The sequence below is a fragment of the Phoxinus phoxinus genome, assembly GCF_949152265.1.
Source record: "Phoxinus phoxinus genome assembly, chromosome: 22".
In the NCBI taxonomy this organism is placed as follows: Eukaryota; Metazoa; Chordata; class Actinopteri; order Cypriniformes; family Leuciscidae; genus Phoxinus; species Phoxinus phoxinus.
This window is the reverse complement of record NC_136897.1, coordinates 18,568,688-18,589,412: the sequence shown is the minus strand read 5'-3', so window position 1 is coordinate 18,589,412 and position 20,725 is coordinate 18,568,688. Positions and strand designations below refer to the sequence as shown.

The 20,725-nt window shown below is 38.5% G+C and overlaps 2 protein-coding genes across 5 annotated transcripts in view; one reads left to right on the top strand and one right to left on the bottom strand.

Moving 5' to 3' along the window:
• zhx3a (zinc fingers and homeoboxes 3a) overlaps nt 1–20,725 on the top strand; it is a 44,003-nt gene that overhangs the window by 21,625 nt on the left and 1,653 nt on the right. For 2 of the 4 annotated variants that reach the window (XR_013795841.1, XM_079596872.1), the window contains exon 3: nt 17,599–20,708. Coding sequence is in view for 2 of the 4 variants with exons in the window: in XM_079596872.1 (XP_079452998.1) it covers nt 17,758–20,708 (2,951 nt within the window). In the remaining 2 variants the exon portion in view is untranslated. Of the gene's footprint in view, nt 1–11,017; nt 11,314–17,598; nt 20,709–20,725 lie in introns of those variants that run through there. The other 2 variants (XM_079596871.1, XR_013795842.1) reach the window with 2 other exon arrangements.
• fam83d (family with sequence similarity 83 member D) lies at nt 1,788–8,552 on the bottom strand. Its single transcript, XM_079596875.1, has 4 exons — nt 7,974–8,552; nt 3,415–3,582; nt 3,166–3,290; nt 1,788–2,782 (listed from the first exon to the last, which is right to left on the bottom strand). Exons 1-4 carry the CDS (start codon nt 8,445–8,447, stop codon nt 1,858–1,860), a joined length of 1,692 nt encoding a protein of 563 aa, XP_079453001.1. The 5' UTR covers nt 8,448–8,552; the 3' UTR covers nt 1,788–1,857.

Genomic DNA, 20,725 nt, shown 5'->3' with positions numbered 1-20,725 from the left:
CCTCATTCAGTTAACAAAGGCATGGAAGGTAAGTTATATTTATATACATTTTAAAATATACAGTACACTACCATTCAAAATGTTGGGGTCAGCAGATACTCTGAATGTGAAGAAGTCTCTAATGCTTACCAAGGCCACATTCATTTGTTAAAAAATACAGTAAAAACAATAATATTAATTTTAAAAAATACTTAAGAAATCAATCTAATATGCCGGTTTAATGTTTGAAAACCATAATACATTTGGTGAATAGATAGCAAACAACTGAAATTATACAAAATGATCTTTTGTAACATTATAAAAGCCTCACTTTTTATTAAATTGATGCATTATTTCTGAATAAAAGTATTAAAGGGGTGGTTGATTATGATTGAACTTTTTTAACTTTAGTTAGTGTGTAATGTTGCTGAATGAGCATAAACAACATGTGCAAAGTTACAACGCTCAAAGTTTAAAGCAAAGGGAGATATTTTCTTTTACAAAAAATCTTTTTTTAATTTTAAGGACTACAAACGGCTGGTAGGGACTACAATGAGCTTCTTCATGGGTTAGTGACATCACTAACCCTAAAATTTACATAAATCCCACCCCCGGGAAGCGATTTATATAGATTACCTTGACATAATAGGCCTATGCTAATCAATGACTACAAGACAGTTAACTCCACATCAGTTATATAAATTCATCAACTAACCATTCAGAAATGTCCTGTTTCATTCTGTTGTCACTTCTTCTTGAGTCTTTCCATCTTTGTCCAACTCCAGTTTGAACATAAAAGGCTAACAGTTTTTGAATTTTTCAGTGTGTGTCAGTCTGTGTGAGGTAATAGGATCTGCTAAAACATGAGCTCTTAAAACTCCGCCCTCTCTGCCGGGAGCAGCAGCTCATTTGCATTTAAAGGGACACGCACAAAAACAGCGTTTTTGCTCACCCCTCAAAAAGTGACTATTTTAACATGCTATAAAAAATATCTGTGGTGTATTTTGAGCTAAAACTTCACATACACACTTTGGAGACATCAGAGACTTATTATACATCTTGTGAAAAGGGCATTATACCACCCCTTTAGTTTCTTTCAAAAAATCTTGCTGACCTCAAACCTTTGAATGGTAGTGTATATTATAAATTCTCTATATTAGAATTTACATATTTAAAAATATATTAAAGCTGAATGTAATATACTATACTAATTGAGCCTTTATAAATAAGTTCCACAACCTCACAAAAATGTACAATAAACAATTGTTAATGTTTTATTAATATGAGGCAATCATAAATAATTAAACTTTTGTTTTATCTGTGTCCTTGGTGAAATAAATATTCAACTGCCTCAAGCATAGTAAAAGTATCAAGTCTCCAATTTAGCAAAACTGCTTTGATTCAGTCCTTTCACTAACATCATCCAAAAGGCAAAACACATCAAACATATCAATGAGTGACTGTTTTTTTATATGAATATAACAGTAATAGTGTTCAAAAAAGTAATTTTCATAACTTCACAACTTTAAACAAACAACGCAGAAAGAAACAGAGACAACCAAATACACATTTACAAACTGGATTTCAAAATAGCACTGAAAAGAAAAGTACTTTGGTTCATTTGACTACAGTATTTAAAGACTGCTAATAATTCCCTCATCCTAAAAAAATAAGTAGAATTAAGATGAAGTAAAAAAAATAAAAATAAAAATCAGTATCTTTGCACATTTGTCACTTTTACACTGCATTCTCACATAACATCATTAAAAAAAATTCTGATAAATCTACAATTTGTTCTGATTTTTAAAAAAGTGCAGTACTAAAACAGCAGACTAACACCAATACACCCACCACCAGCGCTGTTCTCCTAAGTTCATGTTACTGCAGACATCTCGAACTGGGCCATGTTCCCATAATAACATTGTCATGTGTACCGTGAACCTGCCTGCCCTCCTGCTGACCTTTGTGTCCTCTGTGCAGGCCGGGCCTCAGCATCAGGTTGGTGAGGTCCACTAGTTCCCTCTTGTGAGAGAGCAGTGTCACCATGTGGTCGAGTTTGGAGCGAATGGAGCTGTAGTGGTGCTGTCGTTCTTTAGTGATCTTGAGGAAGCATTCCCTCAGGTTGGCGTCTTGAGGGGGAAGACAGACAGGTGGGTGACAGTCCACCTCCTGAAGGTTGCAAGCGGACGTCGCACTGTTGTTGATCTGGTTGCTGCTGGAGGAGGTTTGCGATTTAGGGCTTGAGCTCTGAGGCTTGTTGTTGTCGGCACATGTTTGCACACTCGTGTCTACGGTGTGGCAGGTCGTTTGTGTTGAGATGTGGCAGGAAGGTACAGGGAGAGAGATCATCACATCGACTGTCTCGGTCTGAGTAGTAACAGTCGTTGCCGGCAAACGAGGACGGTCATCCGAGGTGAGCGCTTCCTCTCTGAGTTCTTGCTCGATCCAGTCTTCACCAACAGTGGAAGTATCAGAAACTGGGTTACTCTTTTTGTCTCGATCTTCAATGTCTTTATTCATCTGTTGGATCTCTGGGGTATGAAGTCTGGCTGGAGTGCTCGTCAGACATTCTGGTTGAGGCTTTGTTGTTCGTGCCAAGAAGGAGGGAGGCGTACCAGGTGGTTTGAGGACAAGATGGTCATATAAAACGCTGCTTCTGGCACTAGAGGGAGCTCTTGTATTCGGTGGCAGCGGTAGGGACTGAGCATAGAGGATGCGGAACTCTTCATCAAATTTCTCAGTTATCTGGCCAGATAACTCGATAAGGTTGCTGCTGTTGAGTTTGCCATCTGTCCAGTTAAACCTGTAGATAAAAAAGGTGCCAAAATAAACATTTAGTCAAGACTATTATGTACCAATTGTCTGACATTTGCACAGTTAAACAATATTAAATTACTGCAAAATGTTTCATGATCATTTTATTTATCATTGTCTAAAAGGTCACACCCACTCTAAATGAAACTAGAAAATATTTTGAAGAATGCAAAGAAAGTCAATGGGGTCCAAAACAATATTGGACCCCACTGACTTTAAACACTGAGACATTTCTTAAATATATTATAAATATCTTGTTTTGTGTTGCACAGAAGAAAGAAAAGTCATACATGTTTGGAACATGTAATTTTCACATTTAGTTGAACTATCCCTTTAAGATGTACAAGATTTGTGGAAAGGGAGTCCTAATACCTATATGAACCTGTAGCCACTCTGTTCCCATCAATCAGCATGAAACGCTCATGAACTTTCCCAGTGATCCGAGCACCTGATCTCATGTAGTAGGTAGAGCCTGTTATGGTCCGTACTTTCATTTGCTAAAAAAAAGAAGTATTCAATTCTAAATATATTAAATATGAAAACAACAACAATATTAATAGGCTATTTAACAGATAATAATGACATTTCAAAGTGACATAGCTATAAGTTGTAAACTCATACCAGCAGTTCATCAAGCTGTACACGAAGGTTTTTACACATCTGCAAGAATGGGTGGACAGAAGACTGGTCTAAAAGAATATAGACAGGAACTCTGCGGCGTGTGCAAGCTTCCTGCAGGTCATGGAAGATATCCAGGTCTGTCAAGGAGTCTGTTACAATAGCAATCACCTAAGGATAAAAATCACTTATGATTAATTAGATATTAACAAAGCATTACTATTCTTTTCGGGCTAAACATGGACTGAAATTACAGCTTAGAGCTTCCGCATCCGTGAACTCGATGTTCTAGCTCATTCGTATGACTGTCATGACTGAACAGCCGCTGGCTACACACCTTGATGATTTTTTATTACATTTGGCCTTTAAGTACATGCAAGCTGAAACAGATCCAGACTGCCTGGAGGTATAATCTCAATACATTCAACTCAAAACCCCCTTCAGTTCAAGGACTGAAGAGCCTGTTGTGGCACCTCCAGGTTCAGACCCTTAGAGGTAACAGTTCAGTGCGATAGACGCTTCTGCACATTCTTCCCATTCCACACTTAAGATCCAGAGCACACACTTACCCTTCCATCACCTGGAAAACTGAACTTTGACTAAAACAACTGAAATAAAGTTTTTTTTTCAAGATGGCTTGCTTGTTTATTTATTATATATATATATATATATATATATATATATATATATATATATATATATATATATATATATATATATTATTTAATCCTCTTAAAAGTTTAAGCAGGGAAATCTGAGAGCAAATTAATTTACTAATGAACTTGAAAATGAACTTATTTACAATAAAAAAAACAACAATAAAAACATGTTACAATACATTTGTACATTCCTTATATATATTTTTTTTTCAATGAATCATTCAAACGGAGACAATCCTCCTTTTTCCATTTCACCAGTTGCTATTCGTTAGCTACCATTGTTTTTACACTACTAGTACTAGTGCATTTTCAAAAAGAACAAGAAAAATGGAATAATAACTAAATATTTACAAGTAATAAAATAGGTCCCAGCAACAATTGGAACACATAGGAGTTGCAAAAGTTTATATGTGACCCACATAATTAAATTTGGTCAATTTAAATCTGTTACCAGTTACATTGGAATAGTTACTTGTCACTATTGGTTTTTTTTTTTTTTTTTTTTTTTTTACTATTGATTATATAGCCTACTACTAATTTCAGAATGTATAGACCTACTAGTAATATATATATATATATATATATATATATATATATGGGTCAGTGACGTTTTAGAATTTCAAATCAGTAAAAAAATAAAAATGAAAGGACAAATTAAATATAGCATTTTTTGTGTAAATCTATGTGTATATTTTTTGTTTTTATTAGTGCCCTTTATAAAAAATAACAATATATGACATTTTAATGTGTTTCTTTGTATACAGTCCTTGAAAATGTCATAAGGTAAAACGAAGTGATTTTTAGAAATAAATTAAATTTGATATTCATGACACAGTTAAATACAACCATGAATGTAATAGTTGATCTGTAAGTATTCTATAACAAGTTGCAAAATGTAAACACCTACACCACAAATACTAAATATTTTGTTTTTTAACAACTTCAGCATGTCATCTATGGACATTTGTTCTATTTTTTTAAAAGAAATTAGTCAAAAATGCCTTGATGTTATATATATATTTATATCATACTAGCTCTCCTCCATTATTTTCATGAACCATGTAAACAAACAAAGTATTTATTTTTATTTATTTTAAAATGCAATGTTTTACCATATGACATATTTTGTTTTACCGTATGACATAGTACAATTTCAATGTTTCATTGCATTTTTAATGTAATAAATACATGTAGGCCAATTCAAAATGATTTCAAAGAAACACAAGGCATCTCAAGTGAACCTTTTATTAACAGTAGAATATATTTACCAACACATGAATATTTATTTTAGTCAACTCAACTCTCTTTCAATACAAGGAACACATAGGACGTGCTATATGTAATACATGACAATATCATTCAGATTTACAACAGTGAGATAACTTGTGAAAAAATCAGTTTTTAACATTTAGTTTAAAAAGAACAGTAAGGGTTCATGGGAGTTTGCCCAGCCAATCCACATGTGCTTTGTGGATCTGGAGAAGGCATTCGACTGTGTCCCTCGTGGCGGCCTGTGGAGGGTGCTCCGGGAGTATGGGGTCCGGGGTCCTTTGCTAAGGGCTGTCCGGTCCCTGTACGACCGAAGCAGGAGCTTGGTTCGCATTGCCGGCAGTAAGTCAGACTTCTTCCCGGTGCATGTTGGACTCCGGCAGGGCTGCCCTTTGTCGCCGGTTCTGTTCATAATATTTATGGACAGAGTATCTATGCGCAGCCAGGGGCCGGAGGGTGTCGGGTTCGGGGACCACACGATGTCGTCTCAGCTCTTTGCGGATGATGTTGTCGTGTTGGCCCCTTCAGAGCAGGAACTCCAGCATGCACTGGGACGGTTTGCAGCCGAGTGTGAAGCGACTGGGATGAGAATCAGCGCCTCCAAATCCGAGGCCATGGTCCTCAGTCGGAAAAAGGTGGCTTGCCTACTTCAGGTTGGTGGAGAGTTCCTGCCTCAAGTGGAGGAGTTCAAGTATCTTGGGGTCTTGTTCACGAGTGAGTGAAGGATGGAACGGGAGATTGACAGACAGATCGGTGCAGCTTCTGCAGTAATGCGGTCGGTGTACCGGTCTGTCGTCTCGATTAACCGGTCAATCTACGTTCCTACTCACCTATGGTCATGAGCTGTGGGTCATGACCGAAAGGACAAGATCCCGGACACAGGCGGCCGGAATGAGCTTTCTCCGCAGGTTGGCTGAGCGATCGCTCAGAGATCGGGTGAGGAGCTCGGTCACTCGGGAGGAGCTCAGAGTAGAGCCGCTGCTCCTCCACATCGAGAGGGGTCAGATGAGGTGGCTCGAGGATCTGTTCCCACCGGGAGGAGACCCCGGGGAAGACCTAGGACACGCTGGAGAGACTATGTCATCATATACTCTCACAGTTATACCTTTCCCTCCTCTTGGCTAGGTTCTCCTCTCTAGATGCAGGATCTGCCCTTAGCTTTGCACGGAAATGTGCACCCCTCTCCTTACTAGAAAGAGACATCTGTAATAATGTGAAAAAATGCTTAAAATAGGCAGAAATATATTATATATGTTAATATTAATTCATATTAGTTGTACAAACTATATATGTGATATAACAATTAAGAAATAACTAAATAATTCAGTTAAAAGCTCTGTGTCATATGGTATAACAACATGTCATACGGTAAAATCGTTTGTTTGTATGACATTTTTTGTTTGCCCTTATGACAGTTTCATGCTTTGTCATTTATAACAGGCAGTTGCTTGGCCACCTCCTTCCACCTTTACCATTAACCTTGACTTTTAAACTTTATATTTCACCTGTAAATCAATATTTTTTCACATTTTAAATGTATTAAACCCTTTTTTGACGTTTGACCATATGACACCCAAATCTGTGACACATGGTAACACTTGGAAAAGATGAAATTACCTCAAATGTAGGAGCAAAATCTTAAACTTACCTTCAACTTGGCTGGTCTTCAGGGGGTCCTCTGAGTGATGTCATCCAATGTCACATGACTTAAGTCATTAATATTCAGTTCCAAAATGGCTTCTAAACTTTGTTTTACCGTATGACATAGAGAAAATGTGTCTTTGCGGAACAATTTGTTTTAGATACTAATGCCATTTCTTAAAGGTCTATCTTACTGATACTTTAATATGCTTTTCTTAAGACTTGAAAAAATATGCCAAATGAAAAATTGTATAATTTTGAAACATTTTTAATAATTTTAAATGCAATTGTCTTAAATAACTTTAAGTGAATTCCGTTTGACCGTATGACATTTGACCACATTAATAGTCTAAAAGTTACCTATTTTTTAAATTTTCACACAATTATGAACAGTGAGGAGGACAAATGATGTGAGATTAAAACATATATATAATTTTAAACCTATTTTATATAAATATATAATATTTATTGCTCCTGGAAGTGCAAATCAGTGCGGCACGTCACTGACCCATATATATATATAGGATACTTCATAGTTTTAATGATTAAATGTTAAAGCTTGTCATAGCACAAGGATAAACATGAATTATTGCTACAGATGAATTAAGTAACAGTCTATTTGTGCCTCATATACAACTTTTTGGTAACACTTTACAATAAGGTTCATTTATTAAACATTAGTTAATGTATTAACTAACATGAACTAACAATGAGCAATACATTTGTTACAGTATTTATTACTCTATGTTAATGTTAGTTAATATGAATAAAGCTGTTCGTTGTTTGTTCATGTTAGTTCACAGTGCATTAACTCATGTTAACAAGATTTTAATAAAGTATTAGTAAATGTTGAAATTAACATTAACAAAGATGAATAAATGCTCTATAAGTGCAGTTCATTATTAGTTAACGTTAACTAATGTAGTTAACTAATGTTAACTAATGAACCTTATTGTAAAGTGTTACCAACTTTTTTAACAGTACAGGCCATACCTCCTTTGCATTTTTTATCATCTTCCTGGCCGCTTCTTTGCAGCTATAAATGCACTCTCCATAACACGGCTGGAAGTAGGCGACTGCACGCGTTACTCCGCGGAACGACCCTGTAGTGAACGCTGGCCAGCCCATCTCTAAAACTGGGGGCTCAATGTCAGAGACCTCGGGGAAATAAGTGACAGATGAGCAGTCCAGTGTGCCAGAATGGTCCAAATGAGAATCGTCTCCGATCGAAGAGAGTGATTTGGGCACAACAGAAGCGCGAGAAATCCGCCTGATCTCGTCGTCGGAGAGAAAGTTAGGGATTCTCTCCTTCTGCAGGAATCCCATAAAGGAATCGACTCCACCAGCGACCAGCTCCTCCAGAGCGAGTCGGTGTCTCTCATTGTAAAGTTCTTTAACGTTTAGATCCTGGGCTGGTCTCGGTGTCCGCCAGCCCGGCGAATCTTCAAGACACTGGGATAGAGCCATAACTGAAAGTTTATCAATCACTAACGTTTCCTAAATGGAATGACACCTGTATCCTGTACTTTCAGAGAGGACCCATCCCACCGCCAGACTGCCATTGGTCGCTACATTGTTGCCAGTCGAGTTGTTGCGTCACGTGTCCGCCGAGTAAGAACGCCATTGGACAATCTGCCCTGCGCCTATTGGCCAAGAGTTTGAATTCGGAGGCAAACAAATGCGGCGTGTGTGTGATTCTCCCCGTTGAATGTGAAATATTCACGATGGTGTTGTGTTGGAAAACTAAAAGGCCTCATAAAATACAGGTAATGATACTCCATATAAACAGTTGATATAAAATCTGCTGAGATTATGGCAGCATGTCTAAGTAGCCCTCACCCATAACTCCCATTGTTAAAGTAACTCGTTATTTTAACTTTAAAATGTTGATAGACAGGCTAGCCTATTCAGCAGTGTTATTACTGAATATATTTCATGCTTTATTATACATTTTAACAATAATAATGTTATTAATAATAAATAATCCAATGATCAGTCATTTTTTTAAAATATAAAGCTACAATATAACAGTTGGTGTGTAATATTATTGCAGTTTCCCGGCCTTTGATTACAGCATAGAGCAGAATGGGGCAAGTTGTCACACACACACACACAAAAAATAATTTAACACATTTTGACTTTTTGTCAAAAGGGTTTCCACTATATTGAGGAAGTTGTCAGTCTGATAATAAACAGGCTTTTGAGCAAAATTAAAATTGTAAATAAATTGTGAAACAAAATAATTAATGTAACCAATAAAGTAGAAGTTAATGTTAAATACTAAAACATTATTTTTTGTAAGTAATTACTTATTGTAATTAATAAATTGTATGCATTTCGAGCATTTAAAATACATGACTCGTCCCAACTTGACATGAAACTAGTCCTGAGAACAGTTTATCACTGCATACCTTTCAATAGTTTATTTCATAATATAGTTAACCCTTTCTTGATTGTAGTGTGATTAAATGTTTACTTGATTATTCAACAGGTAGCCTATAGCAAAAAAAAATATTTTTTTTTTTTTGTGGACAAAATTCATTAAATGGTTTAAGATTTAAGATGTTTTGAACTAGGTGTTTAAAATCAACAAACAAAACCAGTGCTAGAGAAAACACATGTATGCCTTTAGATTTTTGGCTAAAAAAACGTATTACTGAGATATAGTAATTGTGACAACTTACTAACCCCAGTGTCCTCTATATAATATTTATAAAGCTAAGCTATTTCCACCATGCATTCACACTGAAAAAAAAAACAAAAAAACAAGTTTGAGCCGAGGCCTTAATGAAGGAAAAGCCCAAACCGCATGGCAACCGTCTCATAATGGACAGTAGGTGTTTTCGTGCTTTATCCAATCAGATTCATCTCTGCCTGTACTGTCAAAAAAGCTGCACGTAAAGGTGTAATTGCCAGTGTGGCGTGAGGGGGAGCCCCTGGATAGCAGGTCTACCACCACCGCACCACGTCCTAAGAAAAGTAAAGACTTTATATTATACGTATAAACATTATACGTATTTTGTGTGCCCACATACAAGGAAAGGACTGAGTATCACACAACCTGTTGATAATAGACAGGCTGGTGTTTGTTGCTCATGGTTGACTATAGTTGTTATCAGTCCAGAGAGCACAACAGTATGGGAACTCTCAGATTTACTTTCACCTTGTATGACCCTCTCAAAATATATTGTAATCAGTGTTTCTGAAACTGTTCGTGGTCTCAGTGGTAATAATATGGCAGAACCAAGGACACATGCAGCTGTGCATATTTATTATCACTGGTAATAAAAAATGTGTATAAATATTTCTGGTGATTATTACTCCAAGATAGCAACATCAATAATAATTGGTTATTGTGGCAATATAGTCGCTTATTCTGTTCTAATAATAATAATAGGTTAAGATTGATATAGGCCTATTTATAATCTGAATTTAATTGTATGTTCCACATAATCATGGTTGTGTGGAAATAGAGATTTTCCATTCTATTTTATTGATACTATACCAATAATAATATGTATTCTGTTACATGTCGCACATTCATTGCCCCTAGGTTGTGTGGCAATTGATATCATATTCTATTCTAACAATAATATGTATAGCATTGCACAACAATTTCCAGTTTGGTTTTGTGGCTATATATTCGATTTTTTTTCTAATAATATGTATCCTAATGCATTTAAAATACATTACATGTAGCGCAATCATTTCTAGTTTGGTCGTGTGGCTATAGAGATTCTAATCTATTCTTTTTTTCTTTTCTTTTTTTCTATTGTAAAACTGCGCGCAACATTTCCTATTTTCTATTCATACGGTTGTTCCAAACATGCGATCGTAGTAGCCTATATGTAGTAAGCACATGTTCATGATCGTTATAGTAGGTTGTTTTCCCCCCTCGTCCTTATACGACCTACTGACCGAAAGCGCTGCTCCATATTTCTGGCTATATTAGACATTTGCGCATGAGTCACTCCCTTCAGTGTGTCTGCTCAGCCCGTCCTAGAACAGAGAGGGGTAGGATCAGGATTTTGGGTTTGGGTGACGCGCTTTAATCACGTGCCCTTATTTGAGAGCGCCTGGCGTGCATTTCTTTCCCTTCTCGCCACTCCAGCAGCGCCCATGTCAGCCGGGCACATAATCAGTGTGCCATAAAGCAGTAGATGCTCCTTATCGCGGTGGCCCGACGGGTTCACGTTAGTTCACAGGGTTCATCTGAGGAGAGGTCTCGGCCCCTCCTGTTCCCCCGAGACCCGGAGCGGAGCGAAACCTAAATGTTATTCATTTCTGTATCAATAACGGATTTCCATTCGCAGTCACCAGAGCCGACGAAAAGGTAGGGAACTTTGACTTTTCAAAGAAGTGAAAGCGATTTATTTAGGTGACGTGAACAGTCCTCAAAAGTAGTTCTAGTATAGAGAAGCGTGCCTTGTTATTCTACTCATATGCGGCGCGTGAAGTCGCCTCTATGTATAAAATGGCGACAGTAGATGGGAGTGCTTAGTTAAAATTTTTGGTAATAGCCAAAATATTGCGCCGCGCTATAGACTCAAACTCCCGATAAAAACGTCAAGCCGGATGGAGGTTACTACTGCCTCAATACGAAGCGAAGGGGTTAACTTACCAGTTTGTTACAGTTTGTTACTCAGTGTTCTCGTCTGCTTTCAATTTAATTATTCGCACGCTACAACGTGCCTGTGTGATGTTACTATAGTCTGTCCATTTCGGAGCGTCACGCGTCAGATTCCTACTTCAAACGGGGGTCAAAATGAGACCCGTGACTCGGATTGATCACCGGCGAGGAGCACGGAAATATTGGCACATAATCGATTTCCAAAAGTGATCTTTACTATGACGAACGCTTCGGGGGGTTCCTGTAGTTTAAAGCTGGCGCAGATCTGGATAAGCACGCGCTATCAACTGTGAATGGGTACAGAATGTACTCAAACTCAGATTTAACTCCAGATCATAACCCTGTCTCTGATATCACAGATAATAAATCATTATTTAGAATGATATGCTCTTAGGGCATTTCATCTCAACTCTCTTTCGCAAGCATCTGTTCAATAAACATCACTTTCTGCTGAAGTACACTACTTTTTTTAAAGTCAGCATGCAGAATAGCATTGTTAAATGTATTATAAGTAGGCTATAGTATGCATGCTCTCTATAGCGTCTGTTCCCTTGTGGGACTAGTGTTCTGGTCTGCAGTGTTGTAATCAGGCATAGCAATATTGCCTTTCATCCCGATTTTGAGCAATTAGAACAGTAAACCATTTAGAACGTGACCTTCCCAAAGTATTGTAACACAAAAAAAAATCTTCAAAGAAAAATGTGATTTGTACATGCATGCACACTTTGCTCTGTTCTTATTGTGTCCAGTTAGAACAGCATGACGGCACAAAATGAAGGACTAAATGTTAAGTCGCTTGTGTGTGCACTTTATTGTATGTTGATTTCCAGTAAAAGCTGCCGGTTTATGTAATATTCTTTGAATTAAGAGAAGAGAATTGTCTGTCTAATGCCAACTGTTTTTTTTTTCTAAGCAGAATTATAATTATGGAGGCTCTATGTCCTCTATCCGTGCTATAAAAGCAGTCAAAATGATTAAATTATTTATAATGAAAAGCTCACTGTGCATGTAATAACAAAAATGCCCTTCTGTGATATCTCACATTACCTTATTAAATTTGTAAATCTAAAGAGTGGATGAATGTCGTGGAGTAACAGACAGGAATGAGCTTCACAATAGGAGTATATCCCCAAAACCTCCCCGTAAAGCCCGTATTAACCTCAGTACTTTTTGAGACAAACTTTTGGCTTAACGGCGGAGTGTCGGCCATACAAGTATTTCAGCTGTTCCAGCGCGGTTTTGTATGGAGGAGTCTGGCATTCGCCGAGACCTGGCACTTGACTCAGTACAATTCATGGTGCTCCGCCATCTTTCTTTTTTGTAACTAATGAGTGTGTCGCACCGGTGATCAAACTCAGCACATCACATCAATGATTATTTCTCCTATTTGAAGGCGTACAAAGTACTTATTTCACATGCGGATTTCTGAATCTTTTCCGTGCCTTTAATGACAGATTTGTGTGTCACAAGACTGGTAAAGTAGTTCTGAAAACGCAAATACCGCCTTTTGTAAAATTCTGGGGTGCTCTGTTAGTGGGGGGGAAAAACTGCCATGATTACAGAGCGGAAAAAGGGATGGATCCTCATTTGTTTCCAATTTGTATATTGGCATAAACAAATAGCACAGTCAAATAAAATATTTGGAGTTTTGTTTCTCTTGGGTTGGAGGGCTACAAAAAATGTCCCCCAAGTGTGTGTGTTTTTTTGGTGAAGAATAGAGGATTTAGTCCCCTCTGTGTGTTGTGGGCAAGGAAAGGGAAAGGAGAGGGGTTGCTATGGCAATGTTAACACATGAGTGGCAGCGCAGACTGGCCTCCCAAGAGTCCGTGCAGCAGTCACCGAGGTAAGGGGGGCAAAGCGGGCACTTCTAATGGCACCCAGCTTTCTGTAGTACTACTCGCATAAGGTTCATTGACTGGATTTAAACATAAACACGGGCAGCCTAGAAATAGCTGAAGGTAAAAACGCCTGTGTTTGGTGGCATTTTGCTAATGAGTCGCATCCTATAATGAAGGTGAACTGTAGGATGCCTCAGCGGCACTTCAGTATCTACATAATTAATATGGACGTGTTTGACGCCGTCACTGATATATCTCGCAAACAGCATCGGACAATGATGGCATGTAGTCACATGCCCATCTTAAGTACTGGCACACACATTCATTGAAATATTTCAATGGCATGCAAGCATTGAGGGCACTGCATATGGCTTCCGGCTCAGTGTCATATTTCCCTCATAAATGGGAGCGGCATTGTGTAGAATGAAGAAAAATGATCACGACAGACTCTTATGATGACCCGTTTTTTTTTCTTCTTCTTGTACTTATAGAAATATAATTATTACAGCATGTGCTCACTGACCTTTGTTATGGCTTCTTGGCGTTAAACAAAAGTCACATTCATGCAGCACTTATGAAAGATGTTCATGCTAAAATTGACTGAAATCTTTATGGGCTTATTCAGATCAGCCTCGTGTAATAAAGCAGATCCAGTCTAAGAAATAAAAGAGGACGTCATGGTCGTGTCTGGGAGCACTGTGTATTTTGGGTCGTCAGCAGGGTTTTTTTTCTAATTCCTGAATGGTTTCCTCCTTTATTTAAAAGACAGCTGGAACCATTGGAAAAAAATATATACACATGGACACCACATTGTTTTTACCCAAAATGTATTTATAGTCTGATGAAAGAGAAGCTCACGAAAATTCAGAGCTAAAAGCAAAGGTTTAATCAGTGCACGTTACTCGCACAAATCTTCTGCCAATATTTTAATGAATTTGAAGATATATATTAGGATATATATACACAGCGATGACTTTACTACATATGGTCGACACTCAGATTAACAGTCAATGCAAGATATTTACTGGAGAACTGGAGACAAAAATGTGAACCGCAGATGAACTTTATCCTAAAATGCTCCCGCACTGCCTGAAGTGTGTGTGGAGGAGTGCACCAAAAAGAAGAGGATTTAGGGGGGTGTGGGTGTGTGTGAGCAAATGATCAAATAAAAGAGAACTGGGTGCAATATTGCATGTAAGAATACAAACATACTCGCGGCTTTAAAAAATGTGACTTTATAACATTCTGTTTATTTTAGACCCCTTATCATGAAAAACATTTTTTTGTTGCTGCGCAGACAAATCTAGATTTTATTACAGCTGCCTTATTAAAGATGTTCATGCTGAGAATCTATTGATATCTTTGCAGGCTTATTCAGCGTCGTCCTATGTAATAAAGGACGTCCAGTCTGGGATGCTTCGGCCTTTAATCAATAATGAGAGAGAGGATCTTTATTATGTAAGGCCCGTAATGCCAGGCCTTTGCCCTCACACTGCATTTAATACTGTGCATCACTATCTAAAATGTTTAAGCAGAGCCAGACTTATTAAATGTGAAACATCTAACATGATGTAATATTTTAGTTTCAAACGGTTCAAAGACGTAAATGTAGGTCAGTGTTGTTGTGCTAATTTTCCACCAAATCTACTGCATGCCTTGACTCCACAGGTTGCCGGGATAAAAAGGCCTCCGGTTTCGCCGCTAAAGCTACGAAAGTACTGAGACGCACAGTAGCAGGATAGACTGTTTTGTGTGAGACTGGTTCACCCCGGTGCTGAAACACGAGGCCTCTCTTTCTGAGTTCCCTTTTCAATAGCTCACTGTCTGGAAACCTCTTGTCCTGTGTCTAATCGCACGTCTCGGTTGCCAGATAAAGCATCCCATTCTTTGAAGGGTGACCTGTTTTTTATATAACATTTTTGAACCATCTCCTACTTGTTCGGTGCTAATCAGGCTAGTCGTTCAAAGCTTCATCTAGATATTAATATGTCTGTTGTTGTTAACTAGCATTTTATGGTTTATAATAGAAGAATCTGGAGAGCAGATTTTTGTTACCATCTGAAAGAATAGTAGGTGCCCTCATTCGTTCAGACAAACTCCACATGATTTTAACTCAGCTAGACCTCTATAACTTTATTACAAATATAAAACTTGTGTGTAAGTTATGTTGCACATATTTTATTAACAAAGATAGATTTATTTTTCTTCTATTCTTTCCAAAAACAAGTACACACACATTTATGAACATTGTTAATATTATTACGCAACTTCTTGTAAAGTTTCTATTCAGAGCAGTCTGGTGCAATTTCAGTAACCCTGATTCATGTCAGGGGTTAACATCCATTGATGAAATCTGAGTATCATGCACTCATAAGCAGGCTGAACATACAGTAAATGCCCACGTCTGGATGCAGGGAACCAGGATTACAGCATAAGTTGCTGGTGACCTAGTTTTATTTGTATTTATTTATTTATTTTTCTGGCAGGAAGGCAGCCGTCATGAGAAATAAAAGAGTCAGTTGCAAAAGAGTACGTCACTGCCATGTCTGGGAGCACTGTGTATTTTGGGCAATGTTTTTACTTTTGAATGGTTTTACCCTTCTTTTTTTTAAAGACAGCTGGCCATATTGAAAAAAATATATATATACACATGGACACCACATTGTTTTCATCCAAAATTTATTTGTAGTCTGATGAAAGAGAAGGTCAAGGAAATTTAGAGCTAAACACCAAACAGAAGTCTTGGGTGGCTTAATTAGAATCTTTTGCAGATGCATAACGCATAGAAAATCAAGTATTAGGCTATAGCCTACTAGATTTATTCACCAGCTAGTTTTTAGCTGAATTATTGAAACTGCTCAAACAAGGTAAACTAATTTATGTGCTCTGCTATCAGCTTCCAAGATGGAGACAACACATACTTTTATCAATCTATAGCGCGATTATTTGTTTTTATAGGTTTACATTAACACACATTCATTGATACTGATGTTTCAAATTTTCTATATTTTAAGTTTCAAAGTCGACTACACATGGTAAATGTAAGAATCTTTACAAGATATTTATTTATTTTTTAAAAACAACTGGCGGAAAAATGTGAACCACATATTAACTTTATCCTGAAATGCTCCTACACTGCCCAACGTGTGTTGTGTGTGGAAAAGTGCAGCAAAAGGAGTGTGTGTGTGTGTGTGTTTATGTGATTTATGAGGACACAAATTTGTATAATAACGTGTATTACACTGGTATTACAACTTAAACATGGTTTATGAGGACGTTTCATGAGTCCTCATGATTCAAATAGCTTAAAAAACATATAAAAAACAATGTTTTATTAAAAATGTAAAAATTATTCAGAATGTTTCCTGTGATGGGTAGGTTTAGGGATAGGGCCAGTGTAAGGGGATAGAATATACAGTTTGTACAATATAAAAACCATTACGCCTATGGAATGTCTTCACAAGTATAGCAAAACGTGTGTGTGTGTGTGTGTGTGTGTGTGTGTGTGTGTGTGTGTGTGTGTGTGTGTGTGTGTGTGTGTGTGTGTGTGTGTGTGTGTGTGTGTGTGTGTGTGTGTGTGTGTGTGTGTGTGTGTGTGTGTGTGTGTGTGTGTGTGTGTGTGTGTGTGTGTGTGTGTGTGTGTGTGTGTGTGTGTGTGTGTGTGTGTGTGTGTGTGTGTGTGTGTGTGTGTGTGTGTGTGTGTGTGTGTGTGTGTGTGTGTGTGTGTAGAACTGGGTTTGATTCGCTATGCAGGAAAATAAACTCACATTTTTGGAAACAAACATTTTTGGAGTATATTTATAACAAGAAACAAGAATCTTGCTATCTGTTTATTTTAGAGCCCTTATAATGAAACCTTACGAGTACATTTTGTTCATTTTCTTGGCTCATAAAAAAACGATTTTATTTCAGCGCATCAGTACAATATTTCTGCTCTTAATAAGGAACTGTATTTAGCTCTACTAGACAAAGAGAAAAGGAGTTTTTACTTCATATTACTGATTTTATTATAATAAACATTTAACAGTGGTTGGTGAGAGCATTTCAATAAACTGTCTAGGACAAATATTGTGATGCATATTCCATGCTGACATTAATTTCTATTTTGTATCAGTGTTTTATATAAAAATGTCATGTTTTCTCTCCTTAGGTTCACAGGGAGTTGTTACTTTGCTCCCTTTTACAATGGGAAGTCCTGATAGCTGAAAATTTTACCAATTGCTGGTTCATCACGGCTGGCTGATGACACCTCAACTTCATACAATTCCAGTATTTGTTTCTGACTCTTTACACTGCACAATCCTACACTATGGCCAGCAAGAGGAAATCCACCGTTCCCTGTATGATTCCATCAAAAAACAAGCACTTGCGGGAGGACATAATATTAGGATGCTTACCTGAGCTCTTACCCACAATACCCGAAGACAGCATTCTCAGTATCTCTTCAAAAGATGAGGATACACAACGATTCCATGATCTCTTGAAAGCCGAACCGAAGACTTCATGCTGGGAAAGGGGAACATATAGCTGCCCTTTGTGCTGCTTTGAGTCCGGAGACTTGAACCTGTTTCTTCACCATATGGACAACTGTCACATGGACTTTCATGCTCAACCAAACTTTTACTGCCTGTCTTGCAAGGTTTCAGCAGTGAAGTTTGAAGGTCTTGCTTTACATAATGCAAAATCACATCCAGAACTCCATACCACGCACAAGAGAGTATCCTTGCAGGTTACCAAAAGAGATGGGGCTATCACAGTGGAGCAAACCCTGTTTACAGAAGAGGATTTCAGTGAATCTGGAATATCTATTACCAAGACACCCATAATGAAAATGACCAAAGGGGGGCACAAAAAAATTGTCGTCTCCCATACTGTTGAGGTACACCGGGCCGTCCCTAGCAGCGAAAAGCCCGCAACTGTAACCAATGGCACTTCAGTATGGACCTTACCCCTAACAACATCAAATATCATCTGTGGCACTATTGCCCCTCCGGTCCATAAATTCCCAAACACACATGGAATACCAGGGATGCATAAACGTGGTCCTCTGTGGAACTCTAATCCGTCGTCACCTGATTCAAACATTGATCTCCCAAAGGTCATGATCCCTCTAAGTAGCATCCCTACCTATGATCCAGCCATGGATTTAAGCAGTTTTCTTAAGACGTCCTTTGGTAAGTTTCCTTACCCTACCAAAGCAGAGCTCTGTTACTTGACAGTGGTCTCTGGCTTCCCAGAGGAGCAGATCAAGCTCTGGTTCACGGCCCAAAGGCTAAAGCAAGGGATCAGTTGGTCTCCTGAGGAAATTGAGGACACACGTAGAAAAATGTTCAACACTGTATTCCAAGCCACACCGAAAACGTCACAGAATCAGTCGCATCACCACATTTCCCAACACTGTGTTTCTGTCCGATCCGCTTCTTTGAGTTCTAACTATATACAACAGATACCAAAGGGAAGTGTAATGGGTTGGAAAGGAGGGGTCATAGTCAGCCAGCCTAGTGTGACCCAGGCTACATCCTTTAAGCAGCAGCATTCAGTGGTCCAGACGCCACAGGTAAATATTCATCCTGCTGTCATCACCAAGGAAACTGGAAATGAATTATCTTGTCGGACAGCTGAGAACTGCAACATTGCAAGCCGAGGAGGTAGCGTGAGCAATCATGGACACACTGGAAAAGGTGAGACTGGCTTCAGCTCATCCATCAAGACTAGCATTAGCTGCTTGCCTGGCACTCCCAAGAGTCAAAACAGCAGTTACAGTGAGGGCAGCATTATGAATCTGACGAACATAGTCAGGAAAATTAACTGTCAAGTCAATGACAGGAACACAAATTGCACCAGCAAATCTCACTTCAGTCCAACTTCCATTTATGGCCAACAGAAAGCATCCAGTAATGCGAAAGAAAGCAGTAACAGCAGTTTCGCCACCACCAGCAAATATAACAATGGAAGCACTTACAAAAGCACCAGCCACAGTACTATTTGCACTAAAAGGGAGGGAAATATCTTAGATCACACCAGCAAAAGCAACTCTGACACTAGTGCCATTTGTAGCAGCAGCAGCAACATACGAACTAAAGAGTTCATACCACCCCTTACCCATAGCCTGGTCCCAAAGCCTGGAAGTCTCATAGATCCATCCCTTGGAAAGGGCAAGGTATTACCTGAGCAACCAGGCACTCTGAGAAAAAGCTTGATCCAAAACTCATTCCCAGAACAAAAGCAGTTTCTTGCTCCCCAAGGTCAACTATACCATGTACGTACTTTTACAGACTCCCAGTCTGCTTTGGGGGGCCCGTTTAGTAACCTGCCCCAGAGCTCCCTCCAAACTAACCCTGCAGCAAGTTTGCATCTTCTGGAGGAACAGAATCAGCACTCCTCTCCAACCCTTTCTGCTCCTCAGGAGCAACATCCTCCAAAAATCCTGCTGGGAGCACCTCAGGTCCAGTCCACAGACTTTACTGCCATTCATTACAAGGAACATGACCCCAAGCACTTACCTGCCTTAGACAAAGACTCCAAGCAATCAAATTTTGATAAAGAAAGGTTGCACAGAAACATAACACAAAAAGAAAACGAAGAAAGGGTTTCTCAACAGCACAGCGGAATTACGAATACATTTTACAAGTCTGACAAGAACGAGCATAACAACCTTGTTAACACACTACATAGCTTCACAAATGATAACACTAACAAGGCTAAACAAGGCATGCCGCTTTTACGTCAATACATACAAGAAGTGGACCAATGGGAAAGCAACAGCGACTATCCTGAAGAGTCAAGCTTGAGCCCTATGAAGATAAACGTAATAGCGTTGAACAATGAAGATAGTTTGTACAAGACCAACAGCAAGCAGCTAATCAGCAAGCCGTTGGAAAACTTGATCAATGTCAGTGGTCCCAGCCATAAAAACGACTCTTCAGAATGGCACGAAAGCTATCGGCACATACCGGTGGAGGCTGAAGAGCGTATATCTGATATAGGTAACACCGAACCACATCAACCAGATATCCTTGTGGGGCTTGAAACAGAGCAAGTTAAACTTGATCTGCGCCCGGAGCAGAAAAGTATTTTTCAGAGTCTAGACTCTGAAACTCCAATGCTGCCGATAAAGAAAAAATCAAAAGAGGCTATGGCGGAATTAGACAAATCACCAGCGGGAGAACAAGATTACTGGGAGATAAAGGATGAGGAGCATCAGCAACCAATGGGCAACCAGAGTTTGAGGGGGCATCAAGCGCAAGACAGTCAATCAAGGTAATAGCTGCAGACTT

Bases quoted from the DNA above. Each gene is read 5' to 3' on its own strand.
- fam83d (XM_079596875.1), bottom strand. From the start codon at position 8,447: ATGGCTCTATCCCAGTGTCTTGAAGATTCGCCGGGCTGGCGGACACCG. The intron at 3,583-7,973 runs GTATGGCCTGTA...TTTTATCCTTAG, and splicing joins TGATAAAAAATGCAAAGGAG to GTGATTGCTATTGTAACAGA. The intron at 2,783-3,165 runs GTATTAGGACTC...TTTTATCTACAG, and splicing joins GTGGCTACAGGTTCATATAG to GTTTAACTGGACAGATGGCA.